Source organism: Gymnogyps californianus, chromosome 2 (genome assembly GCF_018139145.2).
Source record: "Gymnogyps californianus isolate 813 chromosome 2, ASM1813914v2, whole genome shotgun sequence".
Classification (NCBI taxonomy): domain Eukaryota; kingdom Metazoa; phylum Chordata; class Aves; order Accipitriformes; family Cathartidae; genus Gymnogyps; species Gymnogyps californianus.
In genome coordinates, this window is record NC_059472.1 from 4,570,671 (window position 1) to 4,588,947 (window position 18,277).

Sequence of the window (18,277 nt, forward strand, 5' to 3'; positions counted from 1 at the left end):
CCCGCCAGGAGCCCGCAGCTCGCGCCACAGCGGCTGAGGAGACCTGGGCGGGGCCAGGAGCGACGGCGGCCAAGCCTCCCCCCTCCCGTATAAAAGAAACCCCCGGGGTGCGCTAGCGGCCAGGGTGGGGCGCGGCAGTTTGCGCGGGAAGGGCGTTATAACTCTGCCAGCTCGACCAGGGAGCAACGGCATCCACCCGGCAGGCGGCCATGTCCCCTCTAAACTCTGCACCTGCCGCGACTGACGCAGCTGCCCAGACAGAGCTCCGGTGGGAACACGGTGCCAGCCAGGTGTCAGGCTGCAGGGTGTGCCCTGCTCTTATGCCAGTACGGGACGGCAGCAGTGAGCACCCCTGTGGGAGGTGCGCCCAGGGAGAGGAACTCCTCCGCTTAGTGGCAGAGCTCCGGGAGGAGGTGAGTAGGTTGACGAGTATCAGAGAGTCTGAGAGAGAGACTGACTACTGGAACCACACCCTACCATCCCTGGGACAGGCCTGTCAAGAAGGGAATCTTAAAGGTGCAGGAGCAGCCTGTCCCTACATGCCAAAAGACAAGATGGTGGGGAAGAAGGCTGGCCTAGCTGAACAGAGAGCTTTGGCTGCAACTCGGGGGAAAAAAAGAGTTTATGACCTTTGGAAGAAGGAGCAGGCAACTCAGGAGGACTACAAGGATGTTGTGAGGTTATGCAGGGAGAAAATTAGAAGGGCCAAAGCCCAATCAGAACTTAATTTGGCTACTGCGGTAAAAGAGAATAAATGTTTTTATAAATATGTTCACAACAAAAGGAGGGCTAAGGAGAACCCCCATCCTTTATTGGATGTGAGGGGAAACATAGTGACAAAGGATGAGAAAAAGGCTGAGGTACTTAATGCTTTCTTTGCCTCAGTCTTTAATAGTAAGACCAGTTGTTCTCGGGATACTGAGCCCCCTGAGCTGGAAGACAGAGATGAGGAGCAGAATGAAGCCCCCATAACCCAAGGGGAAATGGTTAGCAACCTGCTACACCACTTAGACACACACAAGGCTATGGGGCCAGATGGGATCCACCCAAAGGTACTGAGGGAGCTGGCAGAAGTGCTCACCAAGCCACTTTCAATCATCTCTCAGCAGCCCTGGCTAACCAGGGAGGTCCCGGTTGACTGGAGGTTAGCAAATGTGACATCCATCTACAAGAAGGGCCGGAAGGAGGATCCAGGGAACTACAGGCCTGTCAGCCTGACTTCCGTGCCAGTGAAGGTTATGGAGCAGATCATCCTGAGTGCCATCACATGGCATGTACAGGACAACCAGGTGATCAGACCCAGTCAGCATGGCTTTATGAAAGGCAGGTCCTGCTTGACTAACCTGATCTCCTTCTATGACAAGGTGACCCGGTCAGTGGATGAGGGCAAGGCTGTGGATGTTGTTTACCTGGAGTTCAGTAAAGCCTTTGACACCATTTCCCACAGCTTTCTCCTGGAGAAACTGGCAGCTCATTGCTTCGACGGGTGTACTCTTTGCTGGGTAAAAAACTGGCTGGATGGCTGGGCCCCAAGAGCAGTGGTGAATGGAGTTAAATCCAGTTGGTGGCTGGTCACAAGTGGTGTTCCTCAGGGCTCAGTAGTGGGGCTGGTTTTGTTTAATATCTTTATCAATGATCTGGATGAGGGGATGTTACGACCCAGACTGGACAGACCAGAGGGTTGTAGAGGTTCTGGGATCCCCCCGGGCTAAATTAAGGTGAAATTACACCAAACGATCACTTTGAATGCTTTATTTGAACAATCCAAACTCTGGAAGGTGTAGCGGTGGGCAGCCTGGGTTCTAGCAAAACATTTACAAGAAGAGAGGAAAAAGAGGGGAAAAGGAAAAAGAGATAGTCACCACCCTTGGATCCCGTGGCGTCGATGGCGAGCACGGCAATCTTCTGGCAATGGGTGCGCAATCTGGCTCTTTACAATTGTGTCTTTTATAGTCTAATCTCTGCCCTCAGTCACACCTCTTGAAGACTTATATGGGCTCATTCTAGACGGTTCTCACCATATATGGTGGTATTCGAGATGGTTCTTTATCTACTGAGCATGTGTGGCTTATTGGGGTGGTGGTCTTAGGGATTTTCCAAGGAGCTGCAAGCCCCTTCCTCAAATAAACTTTGTGTGACCCCTGGCCATGTTGCCATGCAGGGTCTGCCAGAACACCAGACTGTGCAGGCTCCGGCACGCCCCCTGTGACCATGCCAACCTACTTCTCACTGAAGTCCCTAGTTGCTATGCAGACGTACCTTGGTTTGCTACAATGTTTGAGACATTGACAGGCATTAGCTCTTTCAGTCCCTCACAGGGGCTTGAGTGCACCCTCAGTAAGTTTGTACATGACACCAAGTTGGGCAGGAATGTTGATCTGCTTGAGGGTAGAAAGGCTCTACAGAGGGATCTGGACAGGCTGGATCGATGGGCTGAGGCCAATTGCATGAGCTTCAACAAGGCTAAGTGCTGGGTCCTGCACTCAGGTCACAACAACCCCATGCAACGCTACAGGCTTGGGGAAGAGTGGCTGGAAAGCTGCCCGGCAGAAAAGAACCTGGGGGTTTTGGTCGACAGCTGGCTGAGTGTGAGCCGGCAGTGTGCCCAGGTGGCCAAGAAGGCCAATGGCATCCTGGCTTATATCAGAAAGAGTGTGGCCAGGAGGACTAGGGAAGTGACTGTCCCCCTGTACTCGGCACTGGTGAGGCCACACCTTGAAACTGTGTGCAGTTTTGGGCCCCTCACTACAAGAAAGACATGGAGGTGCTGGAGTGTGTCCAAAGAAGGGCAACAAAGCTGGTGAAGGGTCTAGAGCACAAGTCCTATGGGGAGCGGCTGAGGGAACTGGGGTGGTTCAGCCTGGAGAAAAGGAGGCTGAGGGGAGACCTTATCGCTGTCTACAACTACCTGAAAGGAGGCTGTAGTGAGGTGGGTGTCACTCTCTTTTCCCAAGTAACAAGTGATAGGACGAGAGGAAATGGCCTCAAGTTGCACCAGGGGAGGTTTAGATTGGATATTAGGAACAATTTCTTCACCAAAAGGGTTATCGAGTGCTGGAACAGGCTGCCCAGGGAAGTGGTTGAGTCACCATCCTGGGAGGTATTAAAAAGACGTGTAGATGTGGTGCTTAGGGACATGGTTTAGTGGTGGACTTGGCAGTGCTAGGTTAATGGTTGGACTCAATGATCTTAAGGGTCTTTTCCAACCTAGATGATTCTGTGATTCTATATCTAAATGCAATTGCTCATCCAAAATCTGCAAAACCTGTGAATTCTATTGAAGTTATTTTGCTGGAGTGCCACTACTTTAAGTCATGACATGCCCCCTTTTACTCCAACAAGCATCTGCACTGGAAAGATAGAGACAGAGCCTGAGAATGCTCCCATGCCAGAGGATTTGCAAACTGAGGCTGGGAGCAGTTTTCACTTCCCTTGCTTTGGCTGAAGAGCAAAGGTGGCAGAGGAGGGCTTGCAAGAACATATCATACAACTTTCTTTTCTCTTCATATTCAGACAACAAAAAGAAGGTTTGCTTGATGATCTGTCTTGATAAACGTATAAAATACTTGGGCCAACCAGCTCCATGGGGAGTGGAGTGGCAGCAGGTGGATCTGTTCTATGGGGAGAAATAGTAGCATGTTGGAAGAGTTGGTGGCAACCAGGAACATATGTCTGCTGTCCGGCGTTACTGTAGAGTATAAAAAACCTGCTGCAATGAGGAAAAGGTTGTCAGAGGTGATTATTCCCAATGTTTTGTAAGCAGGGATATACATATATGTAAAAGCATATATATATGTGTGTAAGCGTATATATATATAGAAAATAAAATTATAGAAGAAGAGTCTGGTTGCTGAATGTTGATTCCCAGCTCACCCCATAGCCAGCAGATCAGCAATGTGCAAAGAATTAAGTTTGCAGTATGTCTCTTGTGTTTTCACATGCATCTGTAAAGCTAATAAATGTTGCATTTTAAAGAGAGACACCTAGCTCTCAGGTGTCTCTCTTTAAAATGGTCTCTCCATTTTTTTCGCTGAGGTTTCTGACCTGTCATTGAGAAATATGTGCTTACCATGTTATTAAAGTAATTATTCCCCTAAAATGGATTAAGACCATTCATTTGCCTACATTTATGTTTAATATTTGTGTGTTGGAGGTAGGCTTGTGATCCGAGTGACCCTTCCCAGGCTCTGTAATCTTTCCTCAGCAATACACTTGTAACAAGGTCTCTCTAATAGTGACCTTTGAGGGATCCACATTGCCAATAATGTAAGTAAATGACAGTCTCTGTCTAAAGCTGGTAATTAACTGTATTTTTTAGTATCCCAAAAATGTTTGTATACCTACTTTAAAATTTATGTTTTAGAAAATTTAAAGACTTACACTTTCTAAACTCAGAGGTAATGTAACTCATTTTTCCCAATTTTTTGGGGGAAAGGATACATTTGCACCACTTACATGAGCTCTCTGTTGATAAATAAGATGGCAATGATGTTCTTTGGGCTGCCTGCATGAAGAATTTCCTGCTGGCAACAGCAAATGCTTTACCAGACTGTCTCGTGAATAGAAGTCTCATAATTTAATATCATAGTTCAATTGATGATCAAGATTTCGGATTACAGAAAATCCCTAAGGGTACAGTCATATGTAGTGGGATCTTAAATGGGACGAGAGGCAAATATGGAGAGGCTTGGCACCACTCAAGAGATTGTTGTTTGGAAAACAATGCTGGAAGGATGTTATTTGGGGCCCAGAGCTGACAAATTGCAGATATGTCCTGTCAACTCTTGCCCGAGTGAAAACCAGAGGATAATCTGCGAATCTGTGTTAGAGAGCTGCTGTAACGAGGTATGCCAATGCTTTGTTTTCTTCACCAAACCTAAGAGCCTGTTTCCTAAGTTTGTAGTTTAATGGAATAAAATGTTGTTTATTTTTCATTTAAATACTGCCTGATTTCAAGAGCGATTTCAAAGGTATTTGGCAAATACTGAGATACGAGATGTCAGTCTCACGGAGAACTGCTGCTGTAACTAGGATGTCAGTATCACAGAATGGTTTGGGTTGGAAGGGACCTTTAAAGTTCATCTAGTCCAACCCCCCTGCCATGGGCAGGGACATCTTCCACTAGATCAGGTTGCTCAGAGCCTCATCCAACCTGACCTTGAACAGTGTCAATGACGCAGCATCCACAACTTCTCTGGGTAACCTGTTCCAGTGTCTCACCACCCTTGTTTCTTCCTTATGTCCGATCTAAACCTACCCTCTTTCAGTTTAAAACCGTTGTCCCTTGTCCTGTCACTTCAGGCTGTGGTAAAAAGTCTCTCTCCATCTTTCCTGTAAGCCTCCTTTATGTACTGAAAGGCTGCAATAAGGTCTCCCTGGAGCCTTCTCTTCTCCAGGCTTAACAACCCCAGCTCTCTCAGCCTGTCCTCACAGCAGAGGTGTTCCAGCCCTCTGATCATTTTTGTGGCCCTTCTCTGGACCAGCTCTAACAGATCCATGTCTTTGCTGTGCTGACGATTCCAGAGCTGGATGCAGTACTCCAGGTGGGGTCTCACCAGAGCAGGGCAGAGGGGGAGAATCTCCTCCCTTGACCTGCTGGCCACGCTTCTTTTGATGCAGCCCAGGATACGCTTGGCTTTCTGGGCCATTGCTGGCTCATGTCCAGTCTTTCATCCATCAGTATCCCCAAATCCTCGGCAGGGCTGTTCTCAATCCACTTCTTCCCTAGCCTGTATTGATGGGGATTGCCCCAACCCAGGTGCAGGACTTTGCACTTGGCCTCATGGAACTTCACGAGGTTCCCATATGCTCCACTAGAAAAGCACCCTAACTCTCACACAAGGCTCATGCTTCCCAGAGTCCCAGAACATCTCGCGTTTGCAGACACAAATGGAGTCCTTGGGGAAACGCCGGCAGAGGCACCGCGGGCAGCGGACGGGCGACGGACCGCACAGCGAGCCCGCCAACACCTCCCCACCTTTGCGCATGCACCGCCCTCCCTCGGCGGGGCGGGGTTGCGAGCGCCCATTGCCGTCAGTTCCGCCGCGCCCCGCCCCTGCCCGCCCCGCGCGTCCGGCAGCAGGAGGAGGCGGGGCGGTTCCTGTCCCGGCTGTGAGTGCCCCCCCCCCCCCCCCCCGCGCTACCCACCCAAGAGCCCGCGCCGGCGCTGAGGCTGCCGCCCCCCCACCCTTGCCGAGAGACTCTGCCCCTCCCCGCTGCCCCCACAGGGACTCCCCTGGGCCTCCCCTCTCCTCACGCTGCCCCTCAGCCCCTTCCCTTACAGGGCGCGGGTCTGCGAGACGTGTGTACCTGCCGCCGCGCCCCCTCTGGGCTTGTCTCTTGTTTTAATATTTATTTCTTTTCCCCTCCTAAAGTTCGCTGCGCCCAACGTGGGGATCTGCCTGGGGAGAGGGAAACGGGGGAAGCGGAGGGGCCGCGCGGGGTGAAGCCCTCCCATCCTCCCTCCCTTCCCGCCCGCCCGCTGCGGCGGGACACGGCCTCCCGCTGAGTCGGAAGCGGCGGGACGGGCAGCGGGGGCAGGGCGCTGCTCTGCTGCCTGCGCCGCTGGCAGTGGGGCTGTGCTTCTGGCTGACGGTGGGCAGCAAGGCGGAGGAGAGGGGATTTACGTTACCGGGTCTTCGTACTGTCAGGAGTTATGAGGAACCCCTCCTCCTCAAACAGCCGCTTTTCTGCCACCTGTGCTCCCGGGCTCAAAACTCTTTTTCTTCGTTCTGCTTAGTAAAACCAATAGCGTCAGTCCAAAGCTGTGCTACGGGGTTTTTTTTTTGGTTGGTTGTTTTTTTGGGTTGGTTGTGGTTTTGTTTTTTTTTTTTTTTTTTTTGGTTGTATGTAGGTTTTAGAGGGTGCTTTGGAGCTGAAATCCGCCAAGGGATCTGTGTGGTCCAGGAGGTCTCAGAGGAGATGTGAGGGCTTAGCTATGCGCGTCTTCATTTAAGACACAACTGCAGTACAGTAATCAATTTTAGATAGCTCAGGGGAGAAGGAATTCTAAATATTTAAATATAAAAGCAGAAAACATTGCCTGGTCCTTCTGATGAACCTGCATCTGTTTTGAGAAAATGACTTCACTTTTTCTCAAAAATAAGTGTTCTGGACCTGATTTTCCTCTGCCTGGCCATGTGGGAGCACTGACAGCTGTGTAAAGTTTCGTCGGTCCAATTTGGTGTCGGTTTACATCCCACCTCACACAATTTTCCTTATTTCCTCCAAGGTGTGTTGTGGAGACAGATTGGAGAGCCTGAGTCTCAAGGACGTCTCTTCTGAGGTGGTGCTTTGGCAAGCATTTACTCTGTCACTGTGGCAGAGAGAGACTTTCTGCTGCCCCGTGTGTTAGGTTGGCTTGTGTGGCTGCACAGTGAATGGGAAACTGACTCGGTTGGAAAAACCTAATTTACAGATTTTTGTTTGTGGCCACACTGATACGTGACTAACAACGCTCCTTGTGCACTGTGTAACTTTGTCAGTAGGCTGCGTGATTGAAGATTTAGTAAAATGATGAAAGAAAGTATTAGTATTGTAGCACCTACATACAGGATGCAGAAGTGTTTAGCATCAAAGTCCTGGTTTGATTCAGCAACCGTGTGCCCTTCTGAATGTTAATAAATAATATACGTTTTTCTTTTACTAGCCTGCAGTTGATGCAAAATGAGTGTTCCTGACTACATGCAGTGTGCTGAGGATCATCAGACTCTCCTGGTTGTGGTTCAGCCGATTGGCATTGTACCCGAAGAGAGCTTTTTCAGGATCTACAAGCGAATTTCAGCAGTGAGTCAAGTTAACGTGCGCGACTCTCAGCGTGTGTTGTATATCCGTTATAGGCACCATTATCCCCCAGAGAACAATGAATGGGGGGATTTTCAGACACACCGGAAAGTTGTGGGGCTGATAACTATTACGGACTGTTCTTCTGCAAAGGACTGGCCTCAGACTTTTGAAAAATTCCATCTTCAAAAGGAAATGTATGGTTCTACTCTCTATGATTCCCGGTTGTTTGTCTTTGGGCTTCAAGGAGAGATTGCGGAGCAGCCCCGCACAGACGTGGCATTTTATCCCAGTTATGATGAATGTGAAACTGTGGAGAAGAGAATAGAAGATTTTATCGAATCCCTCTTCATAGTGTTGGAGTCTAAGCGACTTGACAGAGCCACTGATAAGTCTGGAGACAAGATCCCACTCCTTTGTGTTCCTTTTGAGAAGAAGGATTTTGTAGGTCTGGACACCGATAGTAGGTAAGCAGCTATTTTTGTCAGCTTGCAGGTCTTAAAAAACATATGTGGCAATTGCTAGCTTTTAGAGTAAGCCTATTAGAAAGGACAAAGCGTACTTTGTTACAACAAGATTGTGCCCCTGTCTTTTTGTGTATGCCTGCTGTAATTTAAGAGAATTTAATTTGTAGTGTGACCATATTTGATGTTTAGAGTTTTTATATATATATATATATATATATTTAATTTATGAGGGTAATCAAATAATAGGAAGAAGTCACAGGAAAGGTTTGACAGATTCTGCTATAAAGAGACCTTTTGCTGGAAAGCTTCAAATGGCTTATAGATATACAATATTAATAAAGAAATTCAATTAACATCGATGAAAAATAATTTTATATTATGTTGAGTAGTATTTGACTAATCCTACTTCCTGTGTTTTTTTTCCCTAAGCCTCTGTCTACTTTTTCATCCTGTGAAACAGTGACCATTTATTTTGGTGACTAAGTCCAGCATCTTTCCCTGCCTTTCATTTTTGTTTAATTATTTGATATTCTTGACCTGTCTTGTTTTGCTACCATTCTTCTCACAACTGTTCTCTTTGGTTTTGTGTGTGTTAGGTTTTTTCTTCCCCCCCCCCCCCCATCTTTCCTTACTAATCATTTGCATGCTCAGCTTTCAGATTTGAGTGTTACATAGTTCTGTATTAGGGATTAGTAATTCTGGCTTGCTAGCTACAGGCAGGTGCAAAATCTGTTGGACTGCTGTTCGCAGTCAAATCCAAGGGATGGAAGCAACCGTCTTCCTTTTGTCTTGGAAAAGACAGAGGTGTGAAAGCCCTATCAAAGTACATAGTATGCATGGGAATAGTATCTTTCACATCTGTCTTGTACCACTAGGGATGCCAGCAGTGGTTATTGTGTGTAAAAGCTCAGAGCTGTCCAGGCAGGTTTGCAAAGCCTTCTGATCATGTTAATCAGCTTTGCCTGCATAATTAGTCCTAGCCTTAGAATCTCTATATAAGAATGTGATATACTGGAAGAAAGTGTTCCAAGTTTCTAATTAGTTTGAAGCCCTCCATTAAATTATCTCTGGTTGCTTGAAGGACTAACAATACCTTTCTCCCCTGCTCCTGGTCCTCTTTGCTGGTGAGCAGTTGAACTTGCTCTGACTTGCTTACCCAGTGTTGTTCCCTGCTCGAGCTACTCTTTCAGTGTTCTGGTTAGTCCCTGCACTATTCAGCTTTCATTAGCGGTATAAATTATTATGTTATTGTTTCTTGCGCTCTGCATGGGCCGTGAAGTTTTGTAGGCTAGACAAGCCCTTTGAGAGTCTCGGCTTTAATTACTCAGTTTGGATGAATTTTGGTTGAACGTAATCACTGAGATTTCCTGTTCCAATTAGCTAAGAAAACTACAAGTTTTGGCCAAGAGTCTCAAAATCAGAATTAATTATGCTGTTCAATTGTGTCTTCTGAATAGCATGCTTCCAAATTGTACTTTGGAAGTCAGTTCCTCACATAAATTACTTATTTATGAGCAGTGGCTGTGTTGTAGCTAGTGGCTAAACATTTCCTGTGACGTTCTGAACTGGTGGGGAGCTCAAATAACAGGCAGCATGTTTGTCCGTACATATCCAAGAAGGTATTTCATGCTGTTGCACTGAAGAGTTGAAACAGATTTAGTGTGATGCTTGAATTCTTTGCAAAATGGAAGGTGTATGACCCTGGTTCTGTAAACATATGGGTTTATACAGAGTTTAATCACTGGTTCAGATATGCATACAACCTTGCTGAGTGGTTTGAATACCAAACAGTTTTTCAGTAAGTCTAGATCAATGGAGATACTTTAAATGTTTGCTGCACTTAACTGCTCAAAGAAAAGGTGTTAAATATTCTAATCTTTCCTCTTTCAGTTCAATAGTAAGAAAGTTTTTCAGCTTTATTTTGCTGTTGAGTTAGTACTTCTGATTGTGTTAAAACTGAGGATTTATATATGAATAGCATAAGCAAGCTGAATTAAAAGATCTTTATATTCAGTTTATTATTTTGCATGGATGAGTAAGAAAATACTCTAAATGCCTGGACTTTTTTTTTTTAATAGTTTTGAGTTTTGTAACAGAAAGGAGACATTTATGTAATCCCAAGTAAACATCAGAAAAGTTGTTGTCCTTGATTGAGTTAGAAATACATGTGCAGAGAGTACCTGAGCTTCTCTGCACAGGGACCTTTCTAGGCACCTTTCATGTAGCATGATGCATCTCTGCTTCCATGTTCTACTTAGCAGAAGTTCAGGACCATGAAATGTGGTTGAACTAAGATCAGTTTAATAAACTAGCCTACATTTTCAAGCCTAAGTCTTTAGATGTGAAATGGTAGTATATTGCATTTTATTACTTGGGTTGCAGTAAAAGTTTTCTATTGTAGCCTGTTCTCTTTTGCAGTGATGGACTCCCTAATTAAGGGGAAAGCTTTGCATTAAGTCGTAACGGGGAGATACAGGGTTAGAAAGGACCTTCTTCAGTGGAGTCCAGTTTCTGTTTTTACAAGATGCGATGTTGTATAATTCTGTTCAGGGAGGGTTAAAGGTTGTCTGAATGCACGGAGTGCATATGAGAACATCTGGTAGAAAAACTTCTGCTACTTTGTTGTTTTGAGTCTGTCAGCATAGTGAGTTTAAAGAATGAGATAAAAAAATGATGTTTTTGAGACATTGAGGCAAATGAAACAGCTTTTTCTAGAATAGGTGGAAACTTCTAAAGGGTTAAAGGCAAAGAATGTCCCCTTACTCTTTTTTTATATACCCTCCGTCCCTTTTTTAAAATTTTTTGTATATAATGTATCCTGACCTCCCAGTCAGTGTGCGACTAACTGGTTAAAAAGCACAAATATTCTATGTTAAATAGATGGAAGAGAAGGCACACCGTCTGTGCTTATAACAGAGAGTATATCTTTGCTGCTGTAGTTGCTGTAGTAGGCTAAATAAGCATATCTTTTCCTGTAACTTCTAAAATTGAAGTTAAATTTCACAGTGTGTAGCAAAGGTCTCATTAGATGTAGAGTGCAGCTGTAACCTTGAGCTAATGACCTGGGTTGATATGTTGAGTGAAAATATGTTAAGAAGTTACATGGGACATAGTAATTTTGATCACGTGACTTGAAGACTAATGAAAACTACTGAACTTTTTTTGTATGTTAAAAGAGACTTTTCTCCAAGCAATTTATTGTAAAATATTAAGGTTAATACTTATATTATGATCAGGACTAGATATATAGAACTAATCTTCTCTCTCCCGGTGAGTAAAACTAGTATTAATTTGGTTGCATAATAATTGCAACATGATTGGCTTCTTTTAAGATGCAGAGTTCATAAATTAGGAAGATGGATTATTATGCTGCATTTAAAATAAGATAATTCTTGGAAAAAGTGGAGCTGATCTTTGTCTTTTGCAAGTTGCTTGTATAATGAGCAGAAGAGACAACATTCCCAGACCTCATACTGAGATGACAATATACACAAACCCACTGTATTATTTGTGTAGAAGAACTTTTTTAGCTGGTAGAAAACTTTAGGTATGAAAAATAGTGGGATTAAGTCGTAAGAAGTTTTGCAGAAAGATTGTCCTGTTAAATAGAAGTTGTAGGACTGGGGGTCTGACCTTGGTTTAATTCCTAGAGCACTCGGCCAATAGGTGATCTTGGCAAATCTGTTAATTTTTCTTTCTGTTTCTTCATCTGTAAATTAGGTAAAATATTTATGTGGTCACAGGGCTGCTGAGGATAATTGGAAAAGTTTCTGAAATCAGTTGCACTTGATAGTTATTTGTAGAGGCTGGGAGACTGACTGAAAAGAATGGAAATGCATGTTCTCATGATGATACAAAGGTCCTACAAACTTGAAACTAGGAAACGTACTTGCCAGAAATACCAGAAATCCCATTTTTTTAATTTTTCTATTTTATTTTTGTTTTCAGCTAAGAAAATGAACACACTCATGTATGATTATAAATCTACTTGGATAAGCTCATTTTAATGTTGTTTACATCAGTTTGTGTCTTAGGTTCTTTCTTTTTTAATACTGGTAAGGCATTCATTTAATAGTATCGAGTGATGAGAAAGTAGGGCTCTATTTATAGACGTGTCTTTACACAGTATCGTAGATGGGATTTGTTCACTGATTTATCAAAGTTTATGATATCTCAGTATGTGTATGTGGCTGTTAATTTTCTTTCTGTTCTCTGTCTTTCTAATTTTTGTTTTGTTCCTTTCTTTTTTTTTCCTTCTTCTCTCATACTGCCCTGTGAGTTTGTTGTTGGGTCTAAAAAGGTAGGCTGTGATTGCGTATATTTAAAAATAGTTAGCTTTCTTCCATGTACTGCCTTTCCACTCTGCCTTCATTGCATATTTTAGTGTTGCTTTTCATATTTATTTTTCAGTACACACAAAAATAATTGCTGCCTGAAGCCTTACTACTGTGGTTCACCCCTTTTGGCGCATTTGGCAATTATATTTGGTAGCAATGCTGAATTTTTTTGTAGGACACACATAATTTGCTTAGGCGGCTGCTGGCCTCTGGAATTTGCTTTATTTTCTTAAACTCCAAAGCCATGAAGCTGTTGCTGCCTGTGTTTGGTTTCCAAATTCAAAAGTTCTGGCAGTCGATCAAATGCCATAGCTGTGTCTTTTAAGTCTGGATAATGTTATGATTGGTGATATCTATAGTTCTGCATGCTAATTGGAATTAGCAGAATTTGATGGAAATTTTTGTTGAAGCATTTTGCATGAATACTTTTGCAAATTCATTTTGCATGTTTCTTGTTTTTAAATTTAGCCACTTTGAAGTTGTGAGGATCCAGAAATTCCTTCAAACCTGTTGCTGGATGGTTTGTAGTGAAAATAAATTCTGTCTTGAAATATAATATTGTTGCTCTGAATTTTCCGTAAAGTTTATCCTGGGGTCCTAGAAAAGAGTTGGGGATGAAGGGGTAAAGCATGTATCCTATATAGCAAATGAGGTAGAAGTGGAAGTGGAGTCGAGTAGTGCTTTTTGGTTCCTGGAACAGGTTTATTGTCCTCCAGTTTGAAGCGGTAGTAGTGGTCACTGATGGTAATGACTGTGGTTATTATTCTGACAAGAACATGAAGAGTGTGTTAGGTACCAAATTAACACACCTAACTTTAGAGAATAAGATTTTAAACTAGTTTTGTTGTCAACTGTATGTGTACATGTGTTGAGGAGAGGATCTTCTGAAGAGGAGTTTGGATGACTGACGCTATGGAGTATTCCACGTGTGGTCCTGCATTATGTGGCATTGCCTTCCTTGAGGATATTTCTGAGTGCATCACACTCCGGAAGGGGTTTGTGGTGTGTCTTTGGGTGAGACTTGGGTGCATCTTTGAAATTTAATGTCTTAAATGATCTTCTAGAGGAAAAAGAAACAACTCGTAGCAGTAGGGTGCTACAAGGAGCTGACCTAGAAAAAGGTTGTCATCTTGTGCTAGAAAAAGTAGCAGTTAATTTACGTGGACTTCCTGCCATCAAATAGATTAGGATTAAGCAGTAGAGAGCCAAAATAATTAAACAGTGTTTTAATAAAAAAAGAAATTGGAAAGAAGATATCTACAAGCTTCTCACTTTCAGCTTTGTGGCCAGATTCTTCAGGTAAAGCTGTGAAGCAAAACTAGCTAGGTATTAAAATGAATAATCATAATTTTATGCTGATTATATATATATGCATGTATGATTTTTTCCATTAAATTTGCACCCCAGTATGCATTGAAGAAACCATCAGTCACTTAGACATGCTTTTAACGACCTGATATTGTAGATATTAGATTTTTTTCAAAACAGGCTTCCCAAACACAAAGTAAATTGAGTTTTGCTGTCTGTGGAGAGTGGCTTTCGTTTCAATGAAATCTTTGCTTTTTGTCTTCTTGGACATACTTGCAGTAATTGGGGAGGGGGGAAGCCTGAATTAATTGTACTTAATTGTGAGCACTAAATGAAAACACAGTTTATACATTTGTACGGTGCAAATTTACTCTGTAATTAGTGAGAAAATGTTTTCCAGGAGGATGGTGAAGGCTTGCAGGGACTGTAGGAGATAGATCCTGTCTTGGCACCACATTTAAGAGCCTAAAAGTAGGTGGAATGAATTCAGTCTTTGAATAATTAATAGTAAATTTCTTCATCATCAGGAATAAATTATGTTTGTTTATAAATAGAGTTTCTAAAAGACAAGTGTTTTGTATGAACAATGTTTATTGATGTCTAAGTGAATAAATGCATTCAAACTTTGCATATATTGACATATGCATAAATCTGCAGCAAAATTAGGTATTGGTTAGGAAGAGCTGTTGGTGAGGCAATATGATTGCAACAATTCTGGTGTTAGGTTCTGATTTAGGAGTCTGGCACCACCTCTTTTCCTTTTTCTGTATGACTCATTTGTGAACTTAATCGTATGCAATCCGGAAAATCTGGAAAAACACTTAAAAACTGCAGTTTTGAGAGAATAAGAAATGTAATTTGTCCATAAACAGAGATTACTTGAAAGTGTAGAGAGAGGAAATTTGAAGTGTTCGCATCTTTGAAAGGAATTATAGGTGTGTAAAGAAGCAATGATTCTCCAATTCCACTATTTATCCTGTGTTTTAAAAAAAAAAGTTAAAAGCAATATAACACTTAAAATCTTAATTTCCTTCTGGAATGCAGAGATTAGTAAAACTTGACTTGTAAACAATTTATTATACAATACTGATTCAAGATTACAAAGTAACTTTTTGACGGAGGTATTTCTCTATAACCCAAAGCTCAGACTGAAATCTCGGTAAGATTTGGTGCCCTTCCCTAGTTCGTGCAGAGCAGCTTTAGTTTTCACTTTGAATTTTCTTGCATTTTTTTCTTAAAAAGATCTGTAAAGTACATGCTTGTTGGCAAATAAAAGATAAGAAATATTGCAATTTCTTGACATATCTGAAAGATAAAGAAGTACAGTCGTCTTGTATTTAGCTTCATTTAATGTCATCTTCACATCAATTGTGAATATGATGCGATAGATCAGAAAAGTGGGACCACTTATATAGGAGTTATTTGTAACTTTTTAGATGGAGAGCAGCAATAGGAGACACGCTTCTTGTCTCCTTTTATAATTTCCAGTTTTTCTTGTAAACAATGACACTGGTTCTGATTGCTTTTCTATTTAATGTTTATAAGGACATTGTGTGTGCTTCCATATATCTTCTCTTTTTAAATTTCAGTCCTCCATCTGTATAAATCAGTTACTTTCTCTTAATCTTCTTGATGAACTATCCTTTTTTCGAACCAACTACAAGGAATAAGACATTATTTGGTGGCTGAACGCAGTGGTTATCCTTTGGACTTGATGCTTCTCTTTGGTGTAAAAAAACTCAAACCAAACCAAGAACCTAAAAAGCAAACAAACCAGTAACATGCAATTGTTTTTATTATTACCATTTCTCCTAGACTTTCTGACTTAAAATCTAAAGGAAATAAATTAATATGCTTATTCCCATCCTTATACTTCATATGTTCTGTCCCCCCTTTTTTTTTTCTCCACATTACAGACTTCATGAAGACAGTCTGTTCAGATGTGTTGAGAGATTAGTTCAGTCGCACTTTAATTCTTCTCTGGGGTCCTCTGGGAAGTTATTTGCTGCAAAAAACCCACTACCCCAAACTCCACTTCTTTCCATAATCGTGGCATTTCCTCTTATATTCAAGTCTTGCTCTAGGGTATAACAGTTCAGCATCTGGAGAATGGATGTTACCCTGGTGGCTTTTTTTTTTTTTTTAACGTTGTTAGGTTCAAATATGCTAAGTAATTTTTTAAAAGATATTCTGTTGGACTTAGTTTAATTGGAAAAGTATCACTACATCTACTGAAAGCTAAAAATGTTGAACTATGACAGTCAATCCGAGATGGTTCTTTGTATTTTTGGAAACCCCTTTTAACCAGATTCTTTGGCGATACTTCATGTATACAATAAAGAATGACATCTATAGCAATTCTTTTAATTAAAATTTCATTCTCAGGTAACTTTTAGTTTAAACCATCCAAAGAAAAAGATTTTTTTTTTCCTTGATGTGAGGTTTGAACAATGCAATTGTATGCCCCTCTCTATATTTATGTACTTAGAAGACATTGTTTGAACAAAAGGAGTGCTATTGGAGTAATGTAGATAAACGAATAAAATATCTAAGTTGACATTTAATTTTTCTCAAAACAATATAAGGTAAGGCAAGGACATTCTTGCTAGGGAATACTTTTGCAGGAGGGAGAACAGGAGAATTGCTGATGGACTCAGAAGAGCAGCATTGTTCTGAACTGTGACTTAAATCATGAGGTGCTTCCAAAGTCTAGTGTGTCTTAATTTCCATCTGTTACATTTCTTTAGCTGCAACTTACTAAAAAAAAATTAAATAGTAAGGTTAGTGCTTTTATTGCATGGATTTGTGCCCAGGTTGCCTTTTCAGTTGTACCAAAGTGTCTGTTTAGTATTTTCAGTAGGACTTCATTGGCCTTGCCTATTAATTTTGTTTGGGAAAGAACTTCACCATTTTAATACGTAAAAAAGGAGTAGCAAGAGAAACGCTGTCAGTTCTTGCCTGAAGTGATAGTGGTCTTTCACTAATTATCCCTTTAAAAGAAAAATGTAACTGTTTCAGGACCATGAGATTTCTAAAAAGATAGTATTTCTTCACAAACATAAGCAACTCTTTACAAGCCGTGGGAAGCCAGCGCTGGCAGGAGCAGCAGTTGCTGCGTGCTGAGAGGAGTGCCAGGCTTGCAAGGCCCCCGCCGGGTGTCTGAGGGGGTTTCTGGGCCGCCGACACCTTTGGCCTGTGTGTGGGGAGGGACCGGCCGGCAGGGCGGCAGGTCTCACCACAGGAGAGCGGCGGGCGAGAGCTCGGCCGTCCCCGCGGCCGGGTAAAAGCGCGGGAAGCCGCATTTAACCGGCCCCTGCGCAGCGCCAGTCACCAGCAGCGCCGCGAACAGGGCGTGCAAACAGGAGCGGCGACTGAGGGGAGCGGTGCCAGCAGTTCGCGCGGGAAGGGCTGCGCACTCTGCTAGTGATCGGGCTGCTGCTTGCTCTGCTTCTCCTCAGGCTTAGGCTGCTGCCCCGACTATCACCCCAGCTAGCTGGTGGCTGCGCAAGCCTACCCAGCACCTTGAGGTCTCCAGGGAATTACAAGGGCTGATTAGGGTGTGCTTTGAGGTCGGCGGGAGCATGGTGGTAGAGACCAGGCAAGGGCTGTGCTCTGCAGCAAACAGGTACCAGCTACCTTGCCAGGCAAGCCTGGGATGAGTGGAGGCAGCCACCCAGAGCTTGCTCTCAGGGCAGCTGCTCTCCAGGTGGAGGGCTGCAAAGACTGCACCCCTGCCTCCTGGGTGGAGGAGGGTGGAAGCTCCACCTGGGCAAGGTGTGCTCTGGTGGGGTCACTCAGGCAGTGGGTGGAGGAGCTGCAGGAGGAAGTTAGCAGGTTATGCTGTATTAGGGAGGATGAACAAGAAATAGAATATTATTTGAGACTTATCAAGAAGAAATACTAGGGCCCTACGGCACTGACCTCCAGAGACTACCGGACAAAGAGCTTCAACAGCAAACTGATAGCACCTTGGAGCAGGAGGCGCCATGGTCTCTTATGACCCACAGGAACAGGATACCACTACACTCCCCTTCCTTTTATGTACCAACCAGCAACAGATAGGAGGCCTTGGCAGAGGACAGAAACCATGAGCAAGATTCACGGGGAAAAGCTGCACCAGCAGCACATAGTAAAAGCTGCAAAAGGACATGGCGAGTGGTAGTAGTGGGTGACTCCCTGCTGAAAGGCACTGAGGCACCCATGTGCCGGCCTGGTGTGCAGTCAAGGGAGGTTTGCTGCTTGCCGGGAGCCAAGATCTGGGATGTCAGAGGGAGATGACTGCCACAGCTGGTTAAAAGCACAGAGTACTGTCCCCTACTTCTTTTCCCTGTGGGCACCAATGACATGGTAAAGCAAAACCTGGGCAAGATCAAGCAGGACTTC

The 18,277-nt window shown here is 43.4% G+C and overlaps 1 protein-coding gene across 5 annotated transcripts in view; it reads left to right on the forward strand.

Moving 5' to 3' along the window:
- The first annotated feature begins 7,654 nt into the window (after positions 1–7,654).
- TRAPPC9 (trafficking protein particle complex subunit 9) overlaps positions 7,655–18,277 on the forward strand; it is a 520,942-nt gene continuing 510,319 nt past the window's right edge. For 4 of the 5 annotated variants that reach the window (XM_050890668.1, XM_050890671.1, XM_050890672.1 and 1 more), the window contains exon 1: positions 7,655–8,249. In XM_050890668.1, the coding sequence (XP_050746625.1) occupies positions 7,666–8,249 (584 nt within the window). In that variant the 5' untranslated portion in view covers positions 7,655–7,665. Of the gene's footprint in view, positions 8,250–12,528; positions 12,550–18,277 lie in introns of all 5 variants that reach the window. The other variant, XM_050890669.1, reaches the window with a different exon arrangement.